The sequence below is a fragment of the Rhinolophus sinicus genome, chromosome 1 (genome assembly GCF_057876585.1).
Source record: "Rhinolophus sinicus isolate RSI-liver-muscle chromosome 1, RSI-T2T, whole genome shotgun sequence".
NCBI lineage: Eukaryota > Metazoa > Chordata > Mammalia > Chiroptera > Rhinolophidae > Rhinolophus > Rhinolophus sinicus.
The window spans coordinates 205,184,353-205,198,012 of NC_142501.1; the positions used below are offsets into that span (position 1 = coordinate 205,184,353).

The following is a 13,660-nucleotide window of genomic DNA, read 5'->3' on the forward strand; positions in this document are numbered from 1 at the left end:
GCCAATGCAGAGAAGCAGTAGCTAGTAGAAAGTGGATGGATTTGCATAATTTGGTTTTCTGAGTGCAGAGTGTTCATTTTTAACTTACATTGGTTGCGCTTTGTTGCCAAACTCCTTTTCAGGGAAGACTGCATCTCCCCTCTGTCTCCCCCTCCCCCACATACACACATATCCTGGTTCCTAACAGCTGATGCTTCAGATGTGTGTATTTGTCCAAACAGATGAGAAACCCTCTGAAAATACAACTTCCTGTATTAAGCAGTTTCTCACATTTCCCAGTTTGACTTCTGTAGAGAACTGTAGTGGAGATGGTAATGAGTTTGCCATGGTGATTTCAGGTTTCTGTACTACATAAATCCTATTCTATCCATGCATAATAATTAAGGTTATTAATGAAGGACTGAATTAGTGGGAAAACAGTATACTGAGCCACTGTGATTTGCTTGACGCAGGTTAATAATCATACATTAGGTAGCATTTGCAGCTTCCTTGGGCTCTGGAAGAGAACCTATGGTGGCAAAAAGCATTGTGATCAAATCCACGCTAATGAAGTAACATTTGGAGCTCGGCAGGGGATGAAAAGGAAGGTATTGTTATTGTGAGTGCCACAGTATTGTCCTTTACCATTTTAGGGTGTGCTGAAATGCATACGCAATAATTGTATTTGCATTTATAAAAGAAAGCTCCAACCATGTCCGCTTTGAAAAGGCAAGGCTGGGAGGTGAAAATCATACAGCTGGGTGTCTTGAAACAACAGTTCTTTAGGGAGGGAGACTTTTTTCTCTGTGCTGTAGGTTTGCATCCATAATAAGACAGATTGGAATCTGAGCAACTCGAGATTGATAGAATAAATTGTTTACACAAAATTGCTTTAGAGGGACGGATCTACTTTTCAAGGCACGGCCTCTGAATTCCTGCTGGGACATTCTCAGAATCTCACCCACAGCTTGAAAGGCCAACTGGGTGGGTTTTGGAAAGGGGGTTTGATTTGCCTCAGATAGCTTTGGATTTGTATTAGTTTGCTTTCCTGAAGTGAGTCCTTTGGAAGCTAGCTGACCCAGATGGGGGGAGGGGTGAACCCTCAAAGAATGTTACCAATTGAAGACAGTCTAGTCCGGACCAAAGATTTGGAAGTTGAAGCAGGCTGAGGAGGCTCCTGGGGACCTTTTAGGAAAGTATGAGTATATTGATCAGTGCAGGCTGCTGTAACAAAATGCTATAGGCCGAGTGCCTTGAACAACAGGAGTTTATTTTCTCGCAGTTCTGGAGGCTGGAAAGTCCAAGATCAAAGTGCTGGCCATTTTGGTTCCTGGTGAGAACTCTCTTCCCAGCTTGTGGGTGGCTGGCATCTTGCTGTGTATGTGCACACTTTGTCTTTGTGTGCACACAGTAGGAGAGGAGAGGGACAGGTATGCTGGCTGGTGCCTCTTCTTATAAGGGCACTAATGCCATGATGAGGAAGGACCCCCTCCTTCTGACCTCTTCTAATCCTAATTACCTCCCGAAGGCCCCATCTCGAATATCATCACATTGAGACTGATGAAGCTCTGGTTAGGGCTTCAGCACATGATTTTTAGGGCACACAATTCAGTCCATAAGTAAATCTGTAAGCCACAAATTGGAACAGGCATGTGGGAGGTGTCAAGTTGGCCATATTGTTTTAATTCCATTCCAATCTATTGCATTTCATTCTATTTGAACCCATTCTATTCCGTTCCATTCCACCCCACCCTACTTCACTCCACTCTAGTGCAATAAATGTGTCTTTGAGTCCCACCCATGAGCCTTCTTCTTCTATGCTTACCCTTTTCCTGTTCCTATGTAATTCCTTTTGGTGGCCAAGAGCAATTCCCTTGTTTTCTTTCCCTCCCTCTCTCCAATTCCAGCTCCATGTGGAAGCACTTGGAAGTCAACTCTGCGTCTTACCTTCCATTAGACCTCAGAGACATCACTTGAACTGGAAGTCACAGTGTGCTTGACAGTCAATGGGGATAATTAAAAAATGATCATAATTAACAGAACAGGGCTTTGCATGTATTAGGAATGTCTCAGAACCAGGAATTTCGTACCTGGGAGCAGGCATTACCATCACGAATGAGACACGACCGTCTTATCCTGTTGACTCCTTGGCCCAGGGTAGGAAGCAGCTCTGACAGAAGATGAGTCTATTGGATCAGGCTTTGGGCTCTGAAGTCAGTCTATGTGAAATTAAACCCTGGTTCTATCCTATGCTTTAACATCTGGGCAAATGACTTAACCTCTCTAAGCCTCTATTTTTCATGTAGAAAATAAGATGATACCAATAGCCACCACCTTAGAGAGTTTGGGGGAGGAATAAAGGAGATAGTGTACCTGAAGTGCTTGGTTTGTAGTACATACTCTGTAAATATTCGCTATTATTATAAAAAACCTACAGTGTGGTAAGTGGTACAGTTATTGAGTATCATGCTTGGCTCACTGGCCTGGCCATGGAGGATTCAACGATGAAGAACAGTCCTTTTCCTCGGGAAGTCACAGTGTCACAGATGAGAGAGGCATCGACCCGAGATTAAGCAATAGATACTTGTAATTGTGATGGGGACTATGAAGCAGAGATTTCAGGTGCTATGAGGCCGTGTAAAAGGGACCCTGAGACTGGGGCCTGGGGCCCTGTGAAGCAGAGACACGAAAGAGAAAGACTCTGGGCATCTCAGGAACTACCTCTGATGCCAGAAATCAGGAGAACAGGCGGGACAAAAGAGCCAAGAAGAATATAGGTAGTTCTTCCTGACATTGTTGGTCAGAATCTAGAATTCATCATACACAACACAAATGAAAACAGAACCACACAGAATGGACTGGGGGTTCCTGGATGCTGCAGAGCTCGTGCTGTTTTCGGCAAGAGATGAATGTGTTTCTCCAGGAAAAACCGGGTCCTGAGAAAAATTGAGGAGGTGGTCTTGGTTATGCCATGATATTAAACAGTGACACTGCCACTGTTTACTTCCCTCTCGAGGTGTTAAAAATCGGTGCTAATGATGAAACGTTTTGTGTAGTGGTGATGTCTAGAAAATTCCTTTCCAAAACAAAGGGGCGAAGTGTGCTCAGTGCCAGAGTTTTGTGTGCTCCTAACGATGATCTATGCCCTGGAGAGAAAGGGAAGAATTTGAAATGATAACCGCTTTTAAACTATATCAGCTTGCTCATGTGTCGGGCAGTCGTGTAGTTTTTCTTTTCTTTTCTTTTCTTTTGTTTATCAGCTTTTCAACCCAAACTTCATTTGATTTGTGCAGGGAGGTGTATAATAGGGGAGGCCAGTGAGCTGATTTTTATAGTCCGTCCGTAGCTTAAACAAAGATGGGGGATTTGGAGAATAAAGGCATCCTGAAATACAGCAGATTATGCAGCTTTATTTTTCAGAGATTTGCTAATTCCCCTCCTCCCCCTCCTGCGTGTCGGCTGAGCTGGTGTGTTTTGTATGTTTCCTTTCTCCTGCCATTCCAAGAGAAAAATGGTAAGTTTTAAACTTGAATTTTGGACTGAATTTCGTGTAACCCGTGAGCTGATGGGGTTACCTGGGCCGATCCTCTGTAAGCAAATACGTGTTCCCCTTAAACAGCGGAGCCTTGTGATAAATAATAGGATAAATGAAGGCTGAACTTATAAAGCCTCTTTTAATATGAGAAGCATAATTCACAGCATGAGCAGAAAGGGCTAGAGGGTTTGTGTTTGTAATTCTAACATGAAAGATGAAGTTTGCTTTGAAATGTGAAATAATCTGAAATACAGCAAGAAAAGGGAAGTGCTGGAATTTTCTGTGAAGCAATGACTTTTTGCCTTTTCTGTGTAATTCAGGGCCTTGTCATCCATATTTTCAGGATCAGCTGATAATAACACGGACCATCTTTCATGCATTAGCAGACCATGGGTCCATACGCAAGTCCTCCCAGTAGAAAAGGGATCTCATTTGATTTTTAAATGTGGCTTTAATTTCTTGACAGGGTTTTTAGCACTTTATTTACATGCCAAGCCGCTGGGGCCAAAAGAGCTACAGGGCTGCCTCGTTTTAGAACTCTCTCTTCTCCTTGATTTGTTCATGAGAGCATTACTTTCTCTCAGTTTGCCATTTAACAAATATTTATTGTGCTCACATCTTGCACAAAGCCGTAGCTGTTGAGGGATACAGAGATGCACATGATAGGGCCTCCTGCCCTCAAAAGGAGGCCGGCCGTTCAAGGGGTAATCCATGCAGACTGATGTACCAGGGTGTTTTTATGTGGTGGCAGCTAGCAATTACATCAATATGAAGCCTAACTGCATTACATTAGTTATTGTGCTCTTTGATAATGATGCTTCCATCACAAACATGTCATTGACTATTAATGGTATAGTCAGTGTACATATAGTCTCTACATAGACTACTATATATATGTATGTGTATATCATTGGCTGTCATTAAGCTGTTCATATAAGCAAAACAAAATTATAGTTTTTCCTTCTTGCCTTGCTAGTTTTTGAGTATTTGGACATATTTCAAGTCAGTAGTAATTCTTCGCCTGATACTTGATACTGTACTGTTTAATTCTCTCTCTCTCTCTCTCTCTCTCTCTCTCTCTCTCTCTCTCTCTCTCTCTCTCTCCCCCTCCCTCCCTCCCTCCCTCCCTCCCTCCCCCTTACTCCCTCTTTGCCTCTCTCCCTCTTTTTCTCTCTCCTCTTATATACTAAAATGCAAAGTTTTGGGGTAAGCTTACTTCTTTAAGCCTCTTGTAGAAGGCTACACTTCTGACAGGTCTTCTTGCTTAAAGGATTTGCCCTGTTTCAGCCCACAAGTTTTCCCCTGCTTTTCTATTTAAACAAGTTTTATTGTTTATTCCTCTTACCCCATATTATGCCATGTTTCTTTTCCTTCTCCCCTACAGCCCATCTCCTTTTGTTATATATATCTATTTATTATAGTTTGAGGACTATTGTTTTAAGCTCACCTGCTACATAGCTCAGTTTAGATGGGCTGTACCAATTTGGATGTTGGATTATAAGACTGAACTTGATAACTGTTGTACACCATGAGAGTAGGATACTTCACCTGAGTGAATGGGCACATGATATTAATAAAACAATCTATTTAATTCAATCCAGAATCACTTTTTCACATTTATATTTGTTCATTAGTGAGGATATCTCTATTATACTTAGACATAGAGTTCTGTTATACTTAAGACATTTTGTTTCATTGTTTTAAAATTCTATTATTATGTAAAAGTATGGGAATGTGAAACAAGTTAGAGAAATGTTATAATGAAACTGGTCTTGAGTACATTGAGATATAAACCACAGTAATGGTTTATAATACCCTCTCTACATTTTTGTATGTTGGAAATGTCCTTCATAAAGGTTTTTTTAATTATTATTATTATTAGTTTCAGGTGTACAAAACAATGTAATGGGTAGACATTTATGCCCTTCACAAAGTGATAACCCCCCTCCCCTAATCTACTATCTGTCTGTCATCGTATATCGCTGTTACAGTTCCACTGACTCTATTCCTTATGTTGTACTCCACATCCTGTGACTATCTATCTATATCGATCTATCTATCTATATTAAATTATAGTTGACATTCATTATTATTCAGCTTCAGCTTCAGGTACATAGTGCAGTGATCAGGCATCTACACCATCCCTGAAATTGTCTCCCTAATAAGACAAGTACCCATCAAATACCCTACAAAATCTTTACAACATTATTGATTATGTTCCCCAGACTATCTTTCGTATCCCTGTGGCCATCTTGTGGTTACCGATTGTGCTTTCTAATCCCTTCACCTTCTCCCTCATCCCCATCCTGCTCCCATCTAGCGACCCTCAGTTTTTTCTCAATATCTCTGAGACTATTTTGATTAGTTTGTTCGTTTATTCTATTCTTTATATTCCACATATACTTGAGATCATATGGTATTTGTCTTTCTCCGTCTGACTTATTTCACTTAGCTTAATATTCTCTGGGTCCATCCATATCGTTGCAAATGGTAAGATTTCATTCTTCTTTATGGCCGAGTAATACTCCACTGTATAAATGTACCGCAGTTTCTCAATCTAGTCACCTACCGATAGGCATTTCAGTTGTTTCCATGTCTTGGCTATTGTGTATAGTACAGTAAACATAGGGGTGCATAAATTTTTTCGAATTAATGTTTTGGATTTCTCTGGATAGATACCTAGGAGTGGAATTGCTGGGTCATCAGGTAGTTCCACTTCCAGGTTTTTGAGATACCTCCATACTGATTTCCATCCATCTCCTTATTCTTTTAATTAAGCCCCCTCATTCTTAAGTATAAAATTAAGCAGCAAACACAACTTTCAGAAATCCATAGATTCCCCCAGAGGAAATCTTCGCTCGGCTCTGCGGGATGTGGTGAAATGAGTCCATTCTGGCCATGGCTGGTCCTAAGGCCTTGAGAATGCTTAGAAAGTAAGCCTTTCTGAGCTTCTGTTTGTTTATCTGTAAAACGTGGGCTAGGTAACAATCAGGGCTTCTTCCCACATTTGCATTCTACTATTATATGTCTATCCATTTAACTAAACAGGATCTGCCTCCACTTTAGCAAGCAAACAAAGAAATGCAAAGTGAAGACTTAACCAAACTTTGGAAGTTAGAGTGTCTAATGTTAGGACAGGAAGAGTGCACAGCTGGGTAAAATTAGCTTGAGGGAGATATGAGGAAATCAATAGTGGGTATTGATAGGGCGAAACGCATATTCCATACATGGCTGGAAGGTATCCCCCTTTAAAAGGAAAATGTTATCTCCTGTGTTTGAAAACTAATTCAGGATGTGGGAGGGGACAAGTCAGGTGAGGTGTTCCTTGAACGAAGAGGTTCTGAGATAAATCTGAAGGGGTCTTCCCTCCAACGGGTCTTCCCAGTTCACAGAGAGGAGTGTGGAGAGCGCCTTAGCACGAACACAAACACCGTCAGCCTCTGCTTGCTTTGTACTATCGACCCTGGTATACCAGCCTGTTAGTTTGGAAATTGACAGCATGTTTCTTCTTTTCTAGAACTTTCCTGGCTCCTCCCCTGGGGGAACCACCGGGTAACACTGCCTTTTTGCTTCTGTCTTCTGGTGAGCTGGCACTTGGCATTCTCTTTGGGTCAATGAATCAGAAAACTGCCACTGGGAGTGTCTGCCTTACTTACTGGTTCTGCTTCTAAGCTCCCCCAAGAGGCAACTGAGCCCCCATGCCCATCATTTAAATACATTTCAGTTGATTTATTAATCTGTGCAGTTACTTATAAAATAACTTGCCATCAAGCCACCTTAATTATGCCATTTTTATAAAGCAGCCTGACCCACATTATGTAAACATTGTTAAAAAATAATTATACACACACACACCTGTAATGTACATAGGTAATTTCCATGTTCCAGATTTCTTAGTGTTACAGTCTGTTTAAAGCTTTTGAAAGAAACCCAGTCTTTTGTGGAAAATGTGCAAAGATGGATTCCGGACTGTTTTGTCATCTGCTGAATCGTTTTTTCTCTTTCTTTGCTTCAATTCTGACCAACATTCAAAGACACCCTGAACAGCCATTAAACACAGATTATAGGTAAGGACTGACTGGTTGTGAACGGCCACAGGCTGAGGTCCCTCCCCTTAAAGCCTTCCTCGCTAATAATATCTGGTGATTCCACTAAGGTGGTTTAAATAGTAGCTTCTCATTGTCAGCACTTTGTGTAATGTGGGTGAACGTTTCCTGGCTGTTGTGCAGCTCGCTGATGGTGGGCTCCCAATACTCATTTGGATTTGAACAAGCTCAAGGAACTTCCTCCTGCTGCTGCAGTTTTTTTTGTTTTTTTTTTCCCATCCTTTTTACCTTCTGTTATTTTCCATCTGTTAAAATAGAACTGTCTTTACTGAGTACCTGCCTATACCTGGTTCATTCACAAGTACCGTTGAATTTCACCTTTACCACCACCCTAGTGGCCTGGAATTACCAGCGGCCTTTGTTAGGGGAGCATCTAACTCAGAGAGGTCAGATCACTTGTCCCAGGCCACGCACACAGCAGGTGAGTGGTGGAGCTGAGTTCAAACACAAGGCTTTATACTCCTAAATATAGTGTATTTTTTATCTAAGGGAGACGTCTGAAAATTAATTTTTAAATAAAATTTAAAAGTTTTTATAGAGTATATTTAAAGAAAAATGTTAAACAACAGTTTACTGATGATGTATGATGAGCTATAAATACACACACACATACAATTATATATATACATGTATGTATACAGAAAGATATTTCATATATTAGTTACACACCCCAGCACCAACCAAATGAGAAAAGCAGCAAAGGCTATTTATTCAGAGCCTGCTCTAGCAAGGGAGTCAGCTAGTCAGCTCCCATCACTTGGATTTGGCCAAGATTCCAACGCAGGTAGAGGAGTGGGAAAGCTTTCTAGTGGAGATGGGGAGGTTTCAGAGGTGCCCTGCTAGGGACTCTGGAGGTAGGAGAACTAGAAGTGAGGCATTCGATGTGCTTAGTTACAGACACATCATCTGGCTTTCTCTAATTGGACCTAAGTTGGAAGTAAGAACAAAACTTGGTCGAGTACTCAATTATTAGTCAAGTCCAGGCCAATTTAGACCAATTGTTACAGAAGTTACTGTTCAGCTTTCTGGATTGTCACTAGAGATAGCAGTCTGACTTCCTGCAGGTCTGACTTAGGGCTGGCTAGCTTCCTGGGTTTATTGTAGATAAGGGATTGGGTTCTAGAGCAGATTGCTGTGGGAAATTTGTGGGTTAAATTCAGTTTTTATGTATGGTCTGACCATTGTCCATTTGTGTATTCAGTTTCTCTCTCTCTCTCTCTCTCTCTCTCTCTCTCTCTCTCTCTCTCTCTCAACACACTCACTCACACACACACACACACACACACACACACACAATCTGTCTTCCATCCACACAGGTAGACATTTCGATATTTTATGTACTAATTAATGGCTTCCCATTACTGAAGTGGATGCCAGTGACCAGGTAGCAGTGACCTTGAATTCCCCAAGAGGCTGTTCTGTTTCTTCTATATGTGGACGAGCACTTGCAAAAGAGAGAACAGGACAACTGCTGATGACGATTGGAGTTTCTGATTTCTCAGGCAGAGTAAGCAGACCTCAGACGTCTCCTCCTTCCTCCCATGACATATATCCATTATCATTTTATACCTCTGAACTTCTCCTGCCTCGAAAACGAAAACCCTAATAGCTATCAGTTAACTAGTGACGAGAACAAGGCGTCCGTGCACTGGGCAGTAGCAGCTAAGTGCTCACCCACCTCCTGGGAAAGCTTCTCTCTGGAGTCATTACTGTATGTAACGTTGAACGCCAGATTTGACAGAGGGCGTGGCCTCAGACTTGGACACGGTCCGTCCACATCATAATTTGGGTTTGCTGAGTAATGGGACCGGGGATAGCTAAGCAATATTGGCATGGCTCAGAAGGTACAGAGGCGTCTCCCAGGGGCGCTGACTGGGCATGGCAGCCTTGGCACAGCCCAGCTAAGGGTGCACCCCAGGTGTGGGAAACTTGACACGGGGTCTCTGAGTTTAGTGCTGACTTTATTCACTCAGCGAGCACGTAAAGCACTTCTTCTACTTGCCAGGCCCTGTCCCTGAGGGCTCAGGTGAACTAGACAGGATTCATGAACTTGGGGAGTGCACAGAAGACAGATCTTCAAAATACAACAACCCTGCTGCCTGCGCTAAGGTGATTTCCCTCCACCCATGTGCCCCCCAACTCCCTTGTGGCCAGTGCACCCATTTTACTCATGCAGCCTCTTAGTGTTTGAACATAAATACCCAAATGTCACAGCAAAGAAATGAGCTCTACAGCCTAGTGGCAGTTTTCCTAACATTTGTTAGGAACATTTATACTTATAAAAAGAGAGGCCAGAAAACTGACCAGAGATGGATGTTAGGTTGTTAGCCCAGTGTGTTGCAGTTATATTTATTGCTATCATAGTAAATCCCTTAGAGAGCACTTTTAATATTTGTGTGATAGCAAGTATTTTATTCATTCCTTTTCATTCATCGACGGTCTTTGATTGGCTGCGTTGTGCTAGGCACCACTGGAGGCGTTGAGGATAGAGCAGCAGATGAAAGAGTCTGACTTTACGGTGTATTCATTTGAATGAAGTAGAAACAGGTTGTATTGAAATTCCTTTGTCCTGTCTCAGCCACGAACAAGCATCGGTGGCCCGTGGGGAGGGGGCTGGGTATTGGGGTGCTGCCTTACTACAGATGGGCAGTGAAGGGTTCTCTGACTCACTGGCATTTTAGCAGAGATCTGAAATGAGTCCTGAGGACCTGAGTGCAGGGCCATTCCGGAACAGGAAAGTTCAAGGTCTTGAACATAGGGCCAGAAGAATACAGTTTGAGAGCATAGGATGAGGTGACTACATGGGCAGCAGGAGAAGGGGGGGCAGGGCATTGTAATACCTTATCATTAAATATTCTTTCCCCCTCAAATTGTGTCACAATTGGGAAGTGTCTTAATACCTATGCAGCTTATATGCTATGAAATAAGCCTTATCAATAATTATCATATCTGTTGAACACCTATCATGTTCCGGCTTCTGGGGTCACACAAGGGTGGACAAGTCATGGTCTTGAACTAGAAGACTTAGCAGCCAAGGAGGTTAGAAAGGCAAGCTCATGGTAGCATCACGATGTGGTGAGTGCCAAAGGCAGGACTTAAAACACTGCTCGTCTCACTTAGGACATACTAAGTGACATACTAAGTGACATATATGCCTAGGGCACAGCAGAGATGACATTTAACCTGGGTCTTGAAGGAGGAATATTTCTTCAAATGGACATTCCTTCCGAAGCTAGGTTAGCCCTTTAAAATTTTCTGTTTAATACCTATTTTTGCTATATTGTAGAATCATTGAATACAAAGAGCTGAAATATCCTGGGGGAACATCTCAGCTAGAACACATTTTGCAGCGGAGAGTTTGTCGCTTGATGGTGAAGAGTGTCGGTTGGAATCTTAGTTGACCCCACATGTGACCCTGCCTTGGTCAGGTTACTTTCTATGCCTTATTTTTGTCACCTACAAAATGAAGTTACTGTTGGTAGTTGGGAGGATTAATGAGTTACAATGCAGAAGTGCTTTTAGAAAAGTAACCAAGACGTAGTGTAAAACAGCTTTCAACAAGTAGTAGCTGTTGCTGTGAAAAGGCAACTGAAGCCCAGAGAAGTTAAGCTGTTTGCCTGCTGTCTCATAGGTGATTACTGACAGCCTTGAATTAGAACCCAAATCTACTCTGTAGTCCAGGAGTCTCTTCTGAACACAGCATTTCATTCTTCCTTGAACTAGTTTATGGTGTTTTATTTTTTATTTCAACAAAACAGAAATGAAGTCGACACTTTTTCTCATTTTGTTGAGCCATGATTCATGGCTTAAGTAATGAACGCAGTTGATTCATATTTTATCTCTAGTTCCCTAAAATTCTAAGGTCACCGTCCTTTCACTCTCTAGCCTCATGGCTTAGACCATCTAGAAACGAATGGGCCTAAGTCCAACCCTATGAAGAGAGCAAATGCAGAATTTCAGGTTCAAGATAAGACAAGGAGCCTTGCCCTGTGGGTACAGTTGGTGTGAGTTGCCTTTATGATGCAATGTGCTTTTCATCTATGACAAGGCCATTAACTTCACAAGTTAGATTTGCTAATCCATGTACGGGGGAAACATTTGTGTGCAAGAATTTTGCCCTTTTCTGCCTCAGGTAGCCTGAACTTTAGAGCGTTCAGGGGAAATTTAAAAAATATATATTGATACTAATCCTTATTTAAGAATTAAGAATTCTTCATTAAGGATTCTAATAAATTTAATCTAGAGATTTAAAAACAGCGAGAACAGAATTCTATCAAGTAAGTAAGTACTTTTTTAACTCACAAGTCACCTTATGATCATGGAGCAAGTGGGGCCAAATTAAACAAATGGTTTAGCCCTAATCTGGTGTTTTAGGTTTACTCCAACCATCAGTGTGGATAATTAAGAATTGACTCTGATTTAACTTGTATTTTTTGAGTGTCTATTTATAGATCTTTGTGGTCAGCCTGTGGGAGGCCACAGAAGAAAAGATAAGGGTCATTGATTTATTTACAGTTTTGCAGAAAAGTCCACACATGCATATACTCAGTCATTTGAGGACACTTTTATCAGTGGTTTAAAAATGACATGATGCAGACTAAGTCTAAACTGCCAGAAGACAGTTTTGGAATAAGGGAGTATAGCGTTTGTCATCTTCAGCTGCCATCCAATGCTGAATTCCCTCCCTAACTTTCCTGTCAAGTGATCTGAACTTGGGCTTGCAAACCTTGACAGATGGAGAGCTTTCCATCTTTTGGATCCACTGAGGTGATCTATAAGTTGCTCTCATGCTCAGGAAATTCTTCCTTATATTGAGAAGAACCGTGCCTTTTTACAAGTTATACCCATTAAATAAGATAATGAATTCAAAGATCTTGGTCCTTTGATGATCGGTGGTAATTTCTTAGTAAATGTTAATTATTAGCAGAATTACTGTTATTGTCTTACAACTAGTAGACGAAAGGCTGTGTTCCATTGTTTATTGATGGTGTGTATGCTTAAAGCTGCTTAATGAAGGCAATGGGGATCTGACAAAGCCAAGAGCCATTTGACTTAGAGTTTTGATGGTTACCATGATGCTAGTATTAATAGTTCGGAGCTGAACTCTGTCTCTGGATACAGAGATTTGGGTTTGAATCCAGGTGTATCTGCCAGTGTTCACCCAAAGAAACAGAACCAGTAGAAGATATAGATTGAGAAAATTATTGCAAGGAATTGTCTTACATGATTGTAGGGGCTGGGTCGGCAAATCCAAAAATTGCAGACACGTCCACTGGGAGGGCAGACTGGCACTTTCAGGCATGAGCCAGTGCTGCTATTCACCGGTGGAATTTCTTCTTCCTCGGGACTGTCAGCTTTTCTCTTCAGGCCTTGCAACTCATAGAATCAGACCTGCCCAGACTATCTAAGATATTCACCCCTGCTTAAGTGATTATGGTCTTTACTGACATCTGTACCTTCTTAGGGCCACCTACGTTAGTGTTTGGCTGAATTACTGGGGGTAGAGCTGAGACAAATTAACACAGAAAACTGCCGTCTCCCCAGGCTTTACCATTGACTCTAAAGGACCTTGAGTGAGCTGTTGAACCCCTCTGTGCTTAATTGTTCTCACTGTGAAAGAAGGATTATAATAGCTGGAGTCTAACGAATGACAGGAAGCTAGGTATTTAAATTGGCTTTCTTTTTTTTTTTTTGCATAATTCAGTGGTTTTTAGTATATTCACAGATAATGTGCAAACATCACCACAGCCAATTTTGGAACATATTTATCACCCCCAAAAGGAACCCCAGATCCATTAGCAGTCACCCCCAGTCTACTTTCAGTCTCCATAGAGCTGCCTATTTTGAGCATTTCACATAAATGGCTGAACCTTGAAAACAGTATGCTAAGTGATAGAAGCCAGTCACAAAGACCTCATATTGTTTGATTCCATTTGTGTAAATTGGCTTCCTATTTTGCTTAGAATAATCCCCAGCATCTGCATCTGGTTGGTTTGTGCTTCAAGTTATTTGGTATCACTGAACTTCAGTTTTCTCATCT

At 41.6% G+C, this 13,660-nt stretch overlaps 1 protein-coding gene across 12 annotated transcripts in view; it reads left to right on the plus strand.

Annotated features, from left to right (window-relative positions):
* The window catches only part of LDB2 (LIM domain binding 2), a 353,147-nt gene that overhangs the window by 146,973 nt on the left and 192,514 nt on the right, over window positions 1-13,660 (plus strand). The window contains exon 1 of one of the 12 annotated variants that reach the window (XM_088792741.1): window positions 3,322-3,493. The exons of the other annotated variants lie outside the window; for them this stretch is intronic. Within the exon in view, the coding sequence (XP_088648867.1) occupies window positions 3,337-3,493 (157 nt within the window). The 5' untranslated portion in view covers window positions 3,322-3,336. Of the gene's footprint in view, window positions 1-3,321; window positions 3,494-13,660 lie in introns of those variants that run through there. 12 annotated transcript variants of the gene reach the window in all.